General features: G+C 35.2%; 1 protein-coding gene across 2 annotated transcripts in view; it reads left to right on the forward strand.

The window, feature by feature from the left end:
* The window catches only part of PHF20L1 (PHD finger protein 20 like 1), a 54676-nt gene that overhangs the window by 19325 nt on the left and 19668 nt on the right, over nucleotides 1-15683 (forward strand). For both annotated transcript variants that reach the window (XM_010166568.1, XM_029084600.1), the window contains 4 exons: nucleotides 1823-1905; nucleotides 5675-5927; nucleotides 7923-8108; nucleotides 8314-8520. In XM_010166568.1, coding sequence (XP_010164870.1) covers nucleotides 1823-1905; nucleotides 5675-5927; nucleotides 7923-8108; nucleotides 8314-8520 — 729 coding nt within the window. The remainder of the gene's footprint in view (nucleotides 1-1822; nucleotides 1906-5674; nucleotides 5928-7922; nucleotides 8109-8313; nucleotides 8521-15683) is intronic.

Genomic DNA, 15683 nt, shown 5'->3' on the forward strand with positions numbered 1-15683 from the left:
TTGCATGGGGTTGTTGTGACCCAAGTGCAGGACCTGGCGCTTGGCCTTGTTGAACCTCATACAGCTGACCTTGGCCCATTGATCCAGCCTTTCCAGATCTCTATGTACAGCCTTCCTAGTCTTGGGCAGATCAACGCTCCCGCCCAGCTTGGTGTTGTATGCAAACTTACTGAGGTGCACTTGATCCCCTTGTCTAGATCATTGATAAAGATACTAAACAGAACTGTCCCTGGCACTGAGCCCTGGGGAACACCCCTTGTGACTGGTCACCAACTGGATTTAAATCCATTCTCCACAACTCTTTGGGCCTGGCCGTCCAGCCAGTTTTCCACCCAGTGAAGAGTAGATCCATCCAAGCCATGAGCAGCCAGTTTCTGCAGAACAATGCTGTGGGAAAGATGTGTCAAAGGCTTTACTAAAGTCTAGGTAGACAATGTCCACAACTTGATTTAAACAGGATAATTTGAGTCACAAAGGTTTATTTAGGTCCATGAGGCCTAAATCTTTTATGAAGCCTAATGCAGAATTGAAATCTTACCTGTTAATTTCATTTGTATTAATATAATCCGGCTTAATAAGTTTCTGCTTTTTGATTAACCTGTTTAGCTGTAAAATCAATTAGTTCTCACCTCTTGTTAGGATGTGGTGCTCTGAAAAAGTTTATTTAAAACATAACTACTTTCCAGTAAACTGAAGCATAACTTAATCTAACATAAAGAGGAAATTAAATAAAGCACTTGAGTATTTATTGCAGAATGCTGAAATGTGATGGCCCTGTAGCAAAATACCCCACTGTTTTTTGTGTGCATGGCGTGGTGGTTTTTTGGAGTTTTTTTAATTGTCCTTCATGAGAGCCCTGACTTTACTAATTTATAATTCATTGGGTATTGTGCACTGTAAATTAATTTTGAACACATCTAACTTTTCATGGAATGCAATAGGAATTTCCTGTAGATCTGTCAGCTCAAGTTATTTTGGAGGATTTAAACTCTCCACTCCCAAAATTGATATTCCCAGGGATTATAATAGTAACTTTTATTCAGGTTTGTGTTTTTCAGGTTTTATCAATTCTGCTTTGTCTTATGACATAGAATTTTTTATTCCTCTGCATATGCAGGTAATTGAAGTTGTTGTGTGAAGCAGAACTGAAGCTATTGCTATATGCTTAGCCAAAAAAAAGCTTCCTCTTGTTTACATTACCTTGTCTTTTACAGCTTTATTTTTTTAATAGCGATATTTTAGATGAGTTCATGGATGAAGTGACATACTATGATGTATTTGCTCCCAATGTGGTCTTGTTGTTGAGGTAACTTGGGAGTTTCACTGCTGAGAATATTAATTTGGAAATTAAATCCCTTGCTTTATGCTGTCTGAGAAAGTTTTGCATGTGTTAGAGTTAAGTAGTCATACAAATTCTGATGGGAATTTCTTAAAGACTGGAAAGGAGAGAGATAGAAAAGGTTTGTAAATAATTTTGATCTTTCAAAATTTACTTAAATATTATAGACTTGGTTTTAAAGCCCAAGTGCTTAGGCTTTAAAAGGATGGTGAAGCATTATTTTACAATTGATCATTTGATTTTCATCTTGTTAATGGAAATGCCAGAGCAGTACCTCTTGTGAAAGGGCACCATCATGGCACCATCCTGTAACTTTTTGTTTCCTCAACTTTAAAGTGTTCAGCTTTGTGTGGAGCTGTTTCTGAGAGAATTAGGTTGTTGATATAAGCAGTTCATATTTCTGGTCTTACTGTTTTGCTTTATTTTCCACAAATTCTTGTTGCAAGCTGCTTCTAACTAAAAATCGTCAATTTTTCTCCTAAGGTTTATTGGCATCCAAAGCTGTTGTTGCAGATGGTGCTGAGAAAAAGGAAGGCATCAAAGAAACAGCTCCAGTCCTGGAGCAGGTATGAAATGGTAGAGTTTGATTCTTTTGCAAGGTTCCCACTGGAGTGTGCCATGGAGATATAGTACCTACAACATTAAAATTTCCCCCTTCAGATATAGTAGGGAACTGAAAATTGATCTCATGTTTACATTTCTGGCAGAGCCAGAAGTATGGAATTTAATTGTCTCTTAACACAATGTTGACTTGAATTTCAGTAACGAGCTTTTGTGTTAGAAAACGAACAGAAAACAAAGAAAAATGAAGTCTCCGTGCAACAAATGTGAGGAGACCAGTGTCCCAAGGTCCAGTTTTATAGCTGGAACCATGACAGTGACTGGCTTAGGAAAAGACCCTTACACAAATTTAATTTGTGTTTGAAACAGGGTTTTTGACATCAAGTAGGACTTCTTTTAAAAGAAGTTTCTTTTATATTGTAAGAATTTGGTGTTGTAGGCTTGTATGTGTTTTATGAACTGCTCAGTGAGCCATACATTTTGCAAGGGTGTGTATTTTAATAAATACAAAAAAGAAACTTTTAAATAATGTTAAGGATCTGATTTTTAAACCTGCATATTTGCAGGAGCCGAAGGCTGCCATTTTATCTTTGGCTTATTCCATTGTGTTCAGGCATTGCTTGACTCCCAGTTGTGCATTATTTTGCATATTAAAAGGGCTGAATGCCTAAGCATGGTAAAGCAAGCTAAGGATGAACAGTAGTCTTGATTCAGGACATCTTTGTTTTCCAGTGATTTAAATCAGAGCCTTAATAGTTTTAATACAGCTTTTTTGTATTCACTCAGATTCTTCAACAGCAGCATTTAAATAAAATAGCCTTGCTGCGTGCAATTCTTAACAGAGCACCTCTGTTCTTAAGCCCCGGCACACTCTATGAACAGTCCCTACCCCAACCTTTATTTGATATTTTGGTTGTACTGGTTCTTTAGAGCTGATATATAATTGCATTGCTGTGGTTTTTCCATTGACACTGCATTGGATGCGAGTCTTGTCAATGGAATGTGATTTTTCTGTCTTTAATGCTGTCACTGTAAGGGCTGACAGAGCCACTACGGTGTCAATGCATTGACTGATATTTTGCATAAAGGTTTACAATGTATTGACATGGCATTCCATTTCTCAAATTTTTGCATATTAAAGATGCTATGGTTTTATTGCTACTGTGTGTGATATTTTCAATGTGCAAAAAACTGTGAAATGGCTTACAGCATGTTGTTTTTAGAAGAATCATTACAATGTAAATCTTACCATGCAGAATCCCATTATGGTGAATGGGACTTTGTGGTTTACATAGACTGTGTATGCAACAGTATAAACTACAGTGCTTATTTACTAAAAAACTTTTTGTTACTTCTTAGACTTAGTAACTCGGCTGTTTATGTTTCATTGATGAGATATATATATAAAAAAAAGATGTCTCTGTCATTGTTTACATGCTAATGGTCTGAAAAACCTCATTTTTTAAAATACTAGTAAATTTCCTTTAAAGAGGCATCGAAAATCCCACATTGTCCTATTCCTTTTTTTTTCCTGACTAAAACCAGAAACCTCACAAATGTTTAAATGATTAACTGTGAGGAGGAAAGTTTTTGAGCTTAAAGCTTTTTTCGCACACTTCCTGCCCAAATTCAAATTCAGATGGCCGAGTTATAAACCTCCCCAAAAGGTTTTCCAATAGCAAAGCTGACATTCCTTAGAGGTTTTGTCTGCCACTGCTATAAAATTGAATGGGTAAAATATCTTGCAGGCTTTTTTAATAATGTGGTACGGAACATGGTAGAAGTATTATTCAGGCCAGTAGCCGAAAACTGACTCTGTTGATGGAAGTTTTTTATTTATATTTATATATTTTTAGTTTACAGTTTTCTTAAACCCAAAACCTCAGATGATTAGTTGCAGATACAGTAGTTTATTTAAATGTATTAGGGTATGTCGTGTTATATTTCCTTTTGACCAAGACCTGATTAGATTAATAATATTAATTCATTAAGGTTTTTACTGTTAATTTGTCCTGTTAAGAGGTTAAGCACCTTATCAAAATATTAATTTATTTTTTTTTTAATCTTGTTTAAATAACTTTGTAACTTGAAAGTAATGGATGCTGTAGTAATGTCTTTCACATCTATGAAGATGAACAATAAAATTGTTTATTTACAAGTTACGACTCTAATTAATTTCTGGTAATACATCTCATAACCAGCATAGGTATACTCTACAGTTCATGGAATACTTTATTTAAATGAATAAACATCACTTAGTACATGTGTAATTGAGTTATTCAGGGTAGAACTGGTGTCTGCTGAAGGGGATGTTTTGCACTTGGACCTTTACCTGGTACTTCCAGCAAGCTGTGTAGCGTTCAGGGGTGCCCTTTTACAAACACAAAATGTGCACTTGTGGGTTTTTGTTTTGCCTTTTATTTTTTTTTTTTCCATTGGAACATGGAAAGTTCTAGTGGGGGAAAAAAAAATTATAACAAAACCCAGTAATACCCTCAAATCATCAGAGATGTGTTTTTAGTTTGGATAAAGTGGTGCACACATTCTAGAAATACCTTTCTACTTCTAGTTATGGTTTTTTTAGATGCTCCTATGCTGTGTGATGTAACTGGGACAAGAAAGGTGACAGGTTTAAGAAATTATGTTCAGATATTGTAGTTTGCCATTGCTGGACAAGTGGTAGCACATTCACATTTTATTGAGTAAAGTAGGAAGAACTTCCAGTTAAAAATCTAAAATGCTGATGTCTGTCAATGCATGCTAATGGTCTAAAAAGAATACTTTAGTATGTGTGTTAAGAAGGTGAAAATTGATTAAATTGGAAAGCTTGTTGATTTTTTTCTTTTTTAAAACTGTTTTAACTCTTTGCTCATTTTTCCCCAACAGTTAGCATTCTATTTAACCCTGTGGTGCTAGAAGTTGTGATTTCTTCATGTGTTTGCACAAACATATAATGTGGTGAAATCCAGACTCCCAGCACTGAAAGGGGTTGTGTGAGAGTGTGTTCAGTATTTGGAAACTTTTTCTTGTTTTCAGACATTCCTTAAAGGAGCATTATCAACTTTTTCAGGTTCTTCTCTAAAAATGAAATTAATGTTAAAGTTTTTCTGAAGAACTTTTAAATTTATTTCTTTTTTGCTACAGTCAGGGAAATGACTGTGCAGGGAAAACCTTGGCAACTTTTTTAGAAAGGCAATCCTCTGATCAAGGTTTGCTTTCTCATAGCAGCTGTCAGAGTTCAAGGAGTGCCTGGACGATGCTCTTAGTCATATGGTTTAGCTTTAGATAGTCCTGTTAGGAGCAGGAGTTGGGCTTGATGATCCTGATGGGTCCCTTCCAACCTGAGATGTGCTGTGATTCTGTGTTTGTAGATGAGTGTATGTATTAGCTTGTAACAAGTGTTCTCCAAGTAACACTTTGAGACAGCACTAACTGTCCTGGTCTACTGAGGATGAAAGAAACAGAAACCAAAAAGACTGTTCAATTTTTAAAACAAGAATAGAAAAACAAAAATGTTTTGTTTTCAGGCTTTTTACAGGTATTTCAAATAGTAAGAAAAGAGGGTGTTTTGAATACTGAAAATAATTGATAGTGCTCCTTTTAAAAAAAAAAAAGTTTAATGTGATGCATTTTAAATACTTTTCATTTGTACTGAAAGTAGTGTTGCTTAAAAATGTATTTTGAATACTAAAGTTTTAAAAAGATCAAAATAGAATACAAGAACTACAGCGAAGAAACTGAAATAAAAGTATCAATTTTTTATTATTTATTCAGGAGATTTCACCTAAACCACAAAGTCAGAAAAAAAATGAAGCTGATATTAGCAGTTCTGCCAACATTCAGAAACCTGCACTGTTATCCTCAACTTTGTCTTCAGGAAAGGCTCGCAGCAAGAAATGCAAACAAGAATCTGGAGATTCTTCTGGGTGTATAAAACCCCCTAAATCACCACTTTCCCCAGAATTAATACAAGTCGAGGATTTGACGCTGGTCTCTCAGCTTCCTTCTTCTGTGATAAATAAAACTAGTGAGCACAGACATTTTAAAAACAATATCGTAATTACTTATAAGAGATATGCAGAATTTTTTTTTGGTTGTAAATGGCTATTGCTTTTAAAAATGAATCTGCTTTAAATGAAAGGTCCAAGCCGGAGAATTAGGAGTAGCTCAGTATTTTAAAAGTCAAGTTACATAATAAGACATATGAATTACTCTACCAGAAATAATACATTTAAATAATAGATTTATGTTTATGCAGTTGTGACTTTTAATGGTTGGCTTTCCCTCCAGCTTAAATCTCTACATTAGTATTAACAGTGATACAGGAAAAATCAAACCTCTCTTCTGAAGGGGCCTGATTCATTAAAAAGAAAAGACGTACACCTTGGTTGTGGACCTTTCCTTCTCTAAGAAGTTCCGCCTTCAGCAGGCTGATGTGCTGTACCTGTTGGCTGTGGCATTTTTCACCTTATGTGATATTTCCTCCAAATATGATGTGAAAGAGAAGATGGGTTCAAGATCTGTGGTGGGGAAAAAAAAAAATCGGGTTTCTTCATCTCAGAGTAATACTATAGGTGTTCAGCTTAACATGCGTAACTGATTTGCAAAGTGTCAAAGTACTGGGTATTGGAAGAACAGGGAAAGGTTTATGCTGCATCCCTGAGTATGCTATTTTTTGCAGATATTGAAATATTTCTATAATTTTTGAGATTACGTGAGGTTTTTAATGTTGCACAGAGTCAGGCTCTTTGTTGCCTGAAGAACATAAAATGATGAGGCCAACAGCTAAAATAAATGTGGGTTCCAGTAAGTCGAAAGCTACGTTTCCATTTCACTTTTAGAATAGTGATTGAGGTTGAAAGACTATACCTGCATCATATGTTCCCCTTAACCCTGATTTGATATTTTCCCTTAGGAGATAAGTTTCTCTTAATCCCTTCTCACAGATGACTTTAAATGAATGGGAGAGGGAGGGGTGCAAGTTCAGGTATCTTTATTTATTCAGAACACACATTGGTATAAGTTGTATTTTGTCCCCACAAAATATTAATGGTCATCTGTATTCTAATACACCTTCCTTCCCCACCCCTAAAATAATGGTAAGTAGTTTTCCTTGAGCATGTTTGTATTTTGAATTAAGTTAGACTTCTTTGTAACAATATTTCAAAAATCAACTAATTTATAAATAGGTTACGTATTAGCTTAGATCTTTTTAGTGCTGTCTTTTAATCTTTGGCTTCTGAGTGTCTGTCACCTCTAATGGAAATTTAATTTTGCTGTGTCTTTATTTTTAAATCTGTACATCTTTGGCTTTAAGAACTGCTTAAGAAAAGGAGAGAACAGTGATTTATGGTGTAATAATGACTTAAATGTTGTTCTAAGGCAAAAGTTTGTGAAACTGGGTAAAATTAGAGAGGTGTAGGGGAGTGTGGGTTTTTTGTTTTTAATGAATCAGGCCTACATTAACCTATATCAAGATCCCCCCTCTTTTTTTTTGAAGCGTGAGGTTCTTGAGCCTTCTTGCTGTGCCATGTATTGGCAGTGAGCATTTGAAATATAGTTGGGGTATTGATATCAGGTTAGCAGAAGAGTGAAGGTAGGATATAAAATTAACCACTGCTTTTGATTATTGAAGTTGTATGTTAGCACTATCTATGACTTTTTAGATCTTTAACTGTGATCATTTGTTCTGTTTACTGTTAAATCCTACTGCCCCCTTCCATTATAAGTAGCCTACTCATGGGTTACATGGGGGCGTTGCTTATTGTAAATACACTGTTTGCCTAAATCAACAGCATTTATCAGTGTGAAAGTAGATGCCCTAATAATGTATAATAAGCAAAAAGCAGAATCATTTGCTCTTCGTAGTCACAGTTTTTAATGACTTTTACCAGTTCTCCTGTGATTACTGGCTTTGCAAATAAGAGCTATTTAAAGCACTCCCCATCTTTAGATCTCAAATACTGCGGTAAGATTATGGTATATCTCTCTGCTTCATGAACATTGAAAGATCTCTTTTTAGGTCCATCACAGCCAGTGAATTCCCCTAGATCCTACAAACATAGCCAACGGAGAAGAAGATCACAGCGTTTAGCCACTTGCTCCTTGCCTGATGATTCTGTAGAAAAAGTTTCTTCTCCCTCTTCAGTTACTGATGGAAAAGTGTTCTCCATCAGTGGTCAAAACCAACAGTCATCAAAATTGGAGGGTAATGTATCTTAAACTAATAAAGAACTGCCCAAGAGAAATTGAATCATAAAAATTAGACCTTTCACAGTTTTCATCTAATGGGATATTTTGACTTACTGTAGCTAAAGCTGTATGTTGTTCCTGTGTTGTAACACTGCAATCCAAACTGTTGTTTGTTGGACCTATGTATCTTTTTTTAATATTGCATTTTTTCTTTTATGTAGTACCTGATGTTGCTCATATGTCACTTGAGAAGCGTGGACCATGTCTCCCTCTTGATTTAAGCCGTAGTTCCGAAGTTACAGCACCATTATCCACAGAATCCACTTTCCATAATGAATACCCCAGTAAAGACAAGGAAGATATTCAGATGATTACATATCTTTCTTCCAAAGCAGTAACAGATGGAAGAGTAGCTACAACAGCGTCAGGTAAAGAGATTCAGTATACCACCAGTTAGGTTTATAGTTGTAGGGTTAAAACATGTTATGTATTCAGTCACACAGAAAGAGGGGAAAATCTATTTTCTGCACGCTTACAAACCTGCCACTCTTCCTGGTGTCTATCCATCTGCATATTCTTCATCTTCCACGGGCTTTGATCTGCATTAACACTTCTAACACACTTAAGGAGGGTCTGAAAGTGTGGAATATAAAAAGCAGTATTTCTTTCAAAAATATTTTATATTCTTAAAATTTGTAAAAATCATTTATGAAGTTTTTTACTAATATACTAATATGTACTGAATCTGGATGTACGCATTGATTTTCTGGCTTCAGCTTTAAAACTGAGTAGCATTTTGCAAGTCAATCTGCATTCCTCTACCTTTGCTTCTGTTTGTGGTGGAAATTTTGTTATTTCCTTGCTACAAAGTGTTACTTGAAAATATTTCTGAAAAATCCTTTCTTATATAAACTTGGTTCACTCTCAGAAAGTTAACATAGAGCCAGATACTGGAACTCAGTGCTGCCTCTTGCTTAGGTAACAGTTTAGAAGCTACTGTGGTTTGAGTTAATCACTTGGATAGACGGTTTTACATAGTGTTTTGCAGGCCCTAAAAGTGTATTGCTCTCATCCCATGTGTGTTAGGTTATACCATTTTTATTTGGCTTCTAAGAAAGGATTATCTCACTTTTTTCTTTTTTCTTTTTTCTTTTTTTTTTTTTAATAAGAAAATTGTTCAATAAAATAAGAGGGGGGAAAAAATCAAATTATTAATTGCTGGGGAAGTTTTTGCTAAATGTAACTGATATTAAGGGAGGATAACATGACCCTAAAGTATATAATTATGGCGCTTAAGCTATAACTTAGTTGTATTTTGAGGGATGAGGTGGGGTGGAAAATAATCAACTTTGCATTAAGCTGATAGTATAGCTGCAGTGCTCTATAGGTCAGTGAAGCACTTTGTTTCATATCTACCACCCCTTCTTGAGTGGCTGCCCATGCGTATTCCCATTGGAAGTGTGAGGCGATTGCTTCATCAAGTTAGCTATTTAACCTGATGTAGCAAAGGCTGGGTAGGATTCTTGGATCAATATTGTGTAGATTAAAAAAGATGATTGTAATTATCCTTTCCATCTCAAAAAAAAAAAAAAAAAAAAAAGTCTATTAATCTCTTAAACTAATTTGTCAAAATAAGGGCTATGGGAATTTCTAATGAGCTGCCACTTCAGCTTTTAAAAATATTACTTAATTTCTTAAGTGAAACCATGTGACAGTCTTGGTTTGCCTTTGATACATCGTGTAGCAGTAGAATTGCAGATTCCTGGGAAAATTACTTCTGTGTAAGTCCTTTTAACTCATGTCTTCTGCCACCAAGAGAAATGCTTTTGGCAGATGTATATTTGCCCACTCATAGAACAAGATCATAGAAGAAACCAACAGCTTCCAACTACCGTCTATTTATTGTTTATTAGAACTAATTTTGATTACTAGGAATTTAACTTCTGGCTTTTCTGATATGTTTTCTGGATCGTTTAATATATAGTTGGTAATGCTGATGGATATTTATTTTGTTGCCCACTTCTCTCGTGGGACTGGCTCAGACTCTGAGCTAATTCTAAACCCAGCAGCATCCATCAGAACACTTGTACCTGCTTATTTGTTGAGCTTGGTCTTGGCCACAGTTGAGTCTTAATTAAAGAAATAATATGTTTCATTTATAGCCACCTTTATTTATGACTTAAAAATATTTGACATGTCCACACACTTTGTGTCAGGGAAAACCATTCCCTGACAAAATTATCTGGTATTACTACTTGAATCCAGAATGGGAAGATGGAAGTACTTGCAACCTAGGCTGGAGAATACAGTTTAATGGAGCTTTTTTTGGACCTACATAATTTTAAGAGTTATAAGCTCTTGAGAAACTCATTTGCCAGCTACCATTTTGTCTTCTGCGTTTTTTCCTTCCAGGCAGATCAGTGTTTTGTTCCTAATTTTCATGTGTTACAGTTTTCCTCAATACAATCAATAAAATTTTGTCTTGAGCTTTTATACTGACTTTTTGTCCAAATGTTAGAAGTTTTCTGAAGTATGCGGCCAGGATCCACTTGGGCAATATAAGCTTTGTGGGTTGAAAGACTAATCTAAACAGTTTGATATCTTTAATTCAGAGATTTCATAGAAAGTTTTGGAGCTAGCTGCCTCTGTCAGTGCTACCTCTAGGACTCTCTAACTTGAATTCATGTGTCTTTTAGGTTCATCTCGGGCTTCTAACTCTGGTGAAACTCATTTGTCTCATATCTGTCTCGTATTCTTAGAAGAAAAAGGAAATTGTAGCTTTTAAGTTCAGGTTTGAAACCTCTGGAGTTACTTCACGTGGTTGAATAGATTTTTTTTGTTCTCTGCTTTAGAAGGAATCTTTTTACTTTTGAAATAGCACAGGTTCTTAATTCATGTTACTTAAGCACACATAATTACACCAAATTCTTGCATATTTCAGGAGAATGAATAGAATTCATTCTATTTATCACTACTTTTCCTTTTCTAATTAACCTATTTAAACAAGGCAAGCTAATATATAAAGGAGAGGTGCCAAAAGCTTTCCTTTCTCTTTCCTGTTGATGCTTGAAATTATTGGGAAAAGTTAATTTGCATCATGCAGGAACCTCTGCCTGCTGTCTAAGTGTAATTTAATATATTGCGTTGTTTAGCGTATACATGGGGACTCTACACTTTACAATTTGAGAACTGTGGTGTAAAATCCAGACTATTCTGTAATTCTCTGCTTTTTTAATCTGAAAGAAATATTTTAAATTTATGGCCTTTTATGATATTTCTTCTGTTTAGATTTTATTAACGCAGTCTGGACGGATCTGGCATTCTAGATTTTGACAACACTGTGGAATTTGCAAAGTACACTTAGGTTGGACCTGTTGTCTTTGTAATCATTGAAGTAGATAACTATAGATAGCTTCAGAAATAATGGAGGTAACAGAAGTATTTAGCCTGAAACAGCCTTTTATGATCGTCAGCCCTTCTGTAAAAGAACTGCCCTGTTTTAGACCCAGAGGTGCAGTTTGTGGCTTTGGAAGTTTAGACTTCTGGTGGAGGCTTATCAGTTGAGTCAATTGAATAAATAATTTTATGTTGTTGAAAATGATGCATTTTCATCACTTCTTTATTCAAAATATACTAACTTGGTGTTTTTCAGAGGGAAGGGACAAGGTGCACTGAAGTATAAATGACAACTCAGTATTAACACAGATCTCAAAATCATTGCTCAAAATGAACAGCTTGTCATTTTGTAAAGGCAACACAAAAGCCCTGTGATCAATTCCTTCACTCCGCAGGCTACGTGGAAGTACTACGCACTTTGGTAGACACTAATACACTAGCAATTAATTGTTGAACAGAGGTGCTACTTTGCCTAAATTGTTCTATGGGCTTATCTGTGATCACCTGACATTGTACACACGTAGCTAAGAATCCTTGCCTTCATTTGTGAAACTGCTTAAAATGTAAATAACCGGCCTTTTTGTCACTGAACCTTTCATAGACTTTAAATTCAGTTAGTCTACATACTTGCAAAGCACTGCAGTTTTTTAGTTCTGACTACATGAGACGCAGATCTCTCTGTAGTTGTAATTTTCTTTAAATTCGTGATCACTTTTCTTGGTTTCCATAACTCTAAACCATTTGTGTTAGTTTAACTGTTATGTATTGAGCAAGCAGTCTGGGTTTTAAAATTTAAGTAAAATATTGTTACATTTACTAATGTAACAATATTAATATAGTATTTATAATAGTACTAGAACAATGTTCTCATTAGCTGTTCTTTTCTGTTCTAGCTCAGACTAGATGGTTTTGCTAGTAGGGTAGCATTAGGTTAACTATATGGGAGAAATTAGCACTTAACACTAAAAGAAAAAAACATTGTATGATTTTACATAATTTTATTGATAAGTTTACTACAGCAGGAACAAGAAACGACTGATGCACGAAGCTTTCAGAAAAGGAGATCAGTTGCTTTTTAATAGACTCTTGCCAGGGTTATTGGTCACCCTGCTTTCGAGAGGTATCTAGACTCTAGTGACCTAAGGTTGTTGTTACTTCAGAGCTGTTTATTTTGCTTTGAACATCTATTGACAGTCAGGTTTACTCCCTAATTTGAGTGTCTGTCATTCTAACTTCTGTCCTGAAGTTCCCAGATGATTCTTGGGGTAGTTAGCTTGAAGGTAAGCAAGAACCTTTCATGTCCTCACCCTTCATAAAGAGATTGTTTTGTGCAGGATCTGATATTAAGCTGTATTATCTATTTAAAGTGCATTTAGATATAATATTCATTCTATGCATGGGGAATTCAAACCACAAAATTAATTATGATAGAACCATGAATTATACTGGTCATGTTATGATTTAAGTTGTATATTAACACAGATGATGATACTTCTGTTATTAGAAAAGCTGAAACATCAAAAGCCATGGAATAGAATATCATGCAACAAAATAAGTTGCTTCACATTGGTACAATTTATTTTAATTCACTGAACTGAAGTAAGCAGTACCATTAAAAGCCCAGCTCTGCTGCTGCTCTTGTTCATCCTGTTCTGTGCCTGTTCTCACAAGAGGCGGGCTTGTGTCACTTCACCGTGCCAGACCAGGAGAGGTAGCGTTGGACATGTGTCGTAAAGCAGCCTGAAAATTGCTGTGCTTTGCATTTGTTTTTAATCTGAACTCTGTATTCTTATGATAAATTGTATCATAGTGACATAATCAGTAGTTAATCTAAGTCTAATCTCTAAGCATCTTTCTGATTGAGTGTTAATTGCAACCAAATATAGTGCCTGACTATAAACTCCTCAACAGGAATAAAACTGCAATTAAAAGTAACAGTTTAAAAAAAAAAAGGTAATATTTCCATAAAGGGAATTTTTATAAACCATTATTTTTCTTGCAGTATTTGTTAGTTGCCCTTCAGACTATAATTGTCTGCTTTGTCTAATTTTGTGGTTACTTGTAAGGCATGGTGATTGCACAGTTGAAAATTTGACTTTGAAAGCCTTAACACCTAATTTAGGATTAGAGAATTTTGGATTCTCAAACTAGAATGATTTCTGATTAATAAAAGTAAAAAACAAGAATAACATTGCAATGTATGCAGGCATAATAGTAATTTCTCTTTTCAGGTTACTATAGAAAGGCAATCTGGGGAGCTTTGTCATTAAGATAGATATTTGTGTGCCCGTAGCAGATTTCTGCCCATCATAGATATTCCCTCAAACAGTTATTTAATTAATGGTTGATTACTTTGTCAGATGTGCTTGTGTTGAAAATAGAGACACTGAAGCTTGTTGTGTTGTGGCTATGAATATCAGAGCATGTTTGAATGTCTGAGATCAGGATATCTTCTGAATAATGGAATTTAAGTACTAATTAATCTAATATTGAGAATAAATTTCTCTTGAGATTGTTTGGATGGAATATTCTCTCATGTTTTCATCAAAATGGCATTGACCGAACCAAGTTATGTGCATTTAGGGGATCCTTTAGTGCTGCTTTTAGAAACGAGCCAAGACATTGATAGCATGATGATGTGGAGAAGTGTCACTTTTCTTTTACTGAGGTGCTAAAATATACTCACTGCTCTACAGATGGCAAAGCAGTTCAGGCCTGTAACAGAGACAAATGTTAGTTAGGAAACCCCAGAAAGGAGTAATTTGGATAGTGTTTTCTGTCAATAAGTATGCCAGCAAGCTAAGTCTGCTTGAAATACAGACAAAAGCAAGAGCCTGAATAGTAGAACAGTCTTGCAAGGATTATGGTCTTAGGTGAGATGGTTGATTTGAGGTAGTGGAAAGGTTCAGGTAGCCTCAGCCTCAGTCATGCAGGTCGTGTCTTGTGTTAGAAGCCAGCATGCAGAAACAGAGAGCTGCTTCTGGCTGCTGGCTAGATTGCATAGTATGGTGATATCTTGTATCTTACAGCTGGGAACATCTGGCATTTAAAAGTGCTGTGTGGTGAGGTAGGTGCTGTGCTACTTGCTGTTGCTCTTGCTGCTCCTATGACTTTCTCACTCTGTGGCACTTTGACTTTTCCTGAGAAAACTGCCTAGGAGCTGGAGTGAGTTTCATGTAACGTTTATGTTGTATTGTGGTAGAATTGAGTTGGTCTGGCCAAGCCTGGATGGCTGCCTTATGGAATCAAGCCTGAAATGTTCTTGCCTTTTCTCCAGAATCCTTTTGACTGAAGAATTTACTATATTATCTTAACACTGCTTATTTTTGTTGTTGTTGTTGTTGTTTTATTATGGAATTAAAAAAAAAAGGAAAAAGGGGAGCTCAAGATTCCAAATCAGCTTCATGTTTGGTCTTGTTTAATATCTTGACTACTAGCAGCTATTTTTCAGAACTTTTTTTTTTTAGTTCAGCACTTTAACCCACACATGTTTTTTATGTGCTGAACCTTTTGTTGGGCTCATATGTTGAAAGACACTGAAGGTGACTGGTGCCTCCAAATGTTTACAGCTGGTGTTTAAAAAACCGAAACTCCTTATGACTTTGCAGAGCTGCATTTTTGTACAGTATTTTCTTGGCATGGTCCTGAAATATCCTTAATGGTCTGATGAAGATAAGGCATTCCTAATTACATTTAAATTAAAACTCTCACAATATTGATGTACACAGTAATAGCAAGTTTTGAATTACCTCAATAATGTTTTTTATCAATAACTTTTGTTCTAGTTTGATTATTTAAAAATTCCATTGTCCCATTTGATTATAAGTATTATCATTAAAAGTTATAATTTGATTTTTGTTTTGACATGTTATTTCCTAATTGGCATCAGGTAAAGATTAAAAAACCTCTGCATATTTCACTGAATAAACTTCTGAATAGTGCAAGATAAGAGTTGTCAGTATGCAATGCTGAATTCTGACAAATTATCACAGTATTTTGCATGTAATTTAAGTGTGGGTTAAATATAAACATGAAAGACAGTGAATGATTTAAATATTATTAAAATAAAAGAAAAATATAATAAGCAGAAGTGAAAATTTTATACATACCACTACAAATGTTGTACCAGAACTTAGTTTCTTGGTTCACATAATGGAACATTGACTTAAACAATATTGACGATGTCAGCACCTTT

The sequence above is a fragment of the Antrostomus carolinensis genome, unplaced genomic scaffold, assembly GCF_000700745.2.
Source record: "Antrostomus carolinensis isolate BGI_N321 unplaced genomic scaffold, ASM70074v2 scaffold8300, whole genome shotgun sequence".
In the NCBI taxonomy this organism is placed as follows: Eukaryota; Metazoa; Chordata; class Aves; order Caprimulgiformes; family Caprimulgidae; genus Antrostomus; species Antrostomus carolinensis.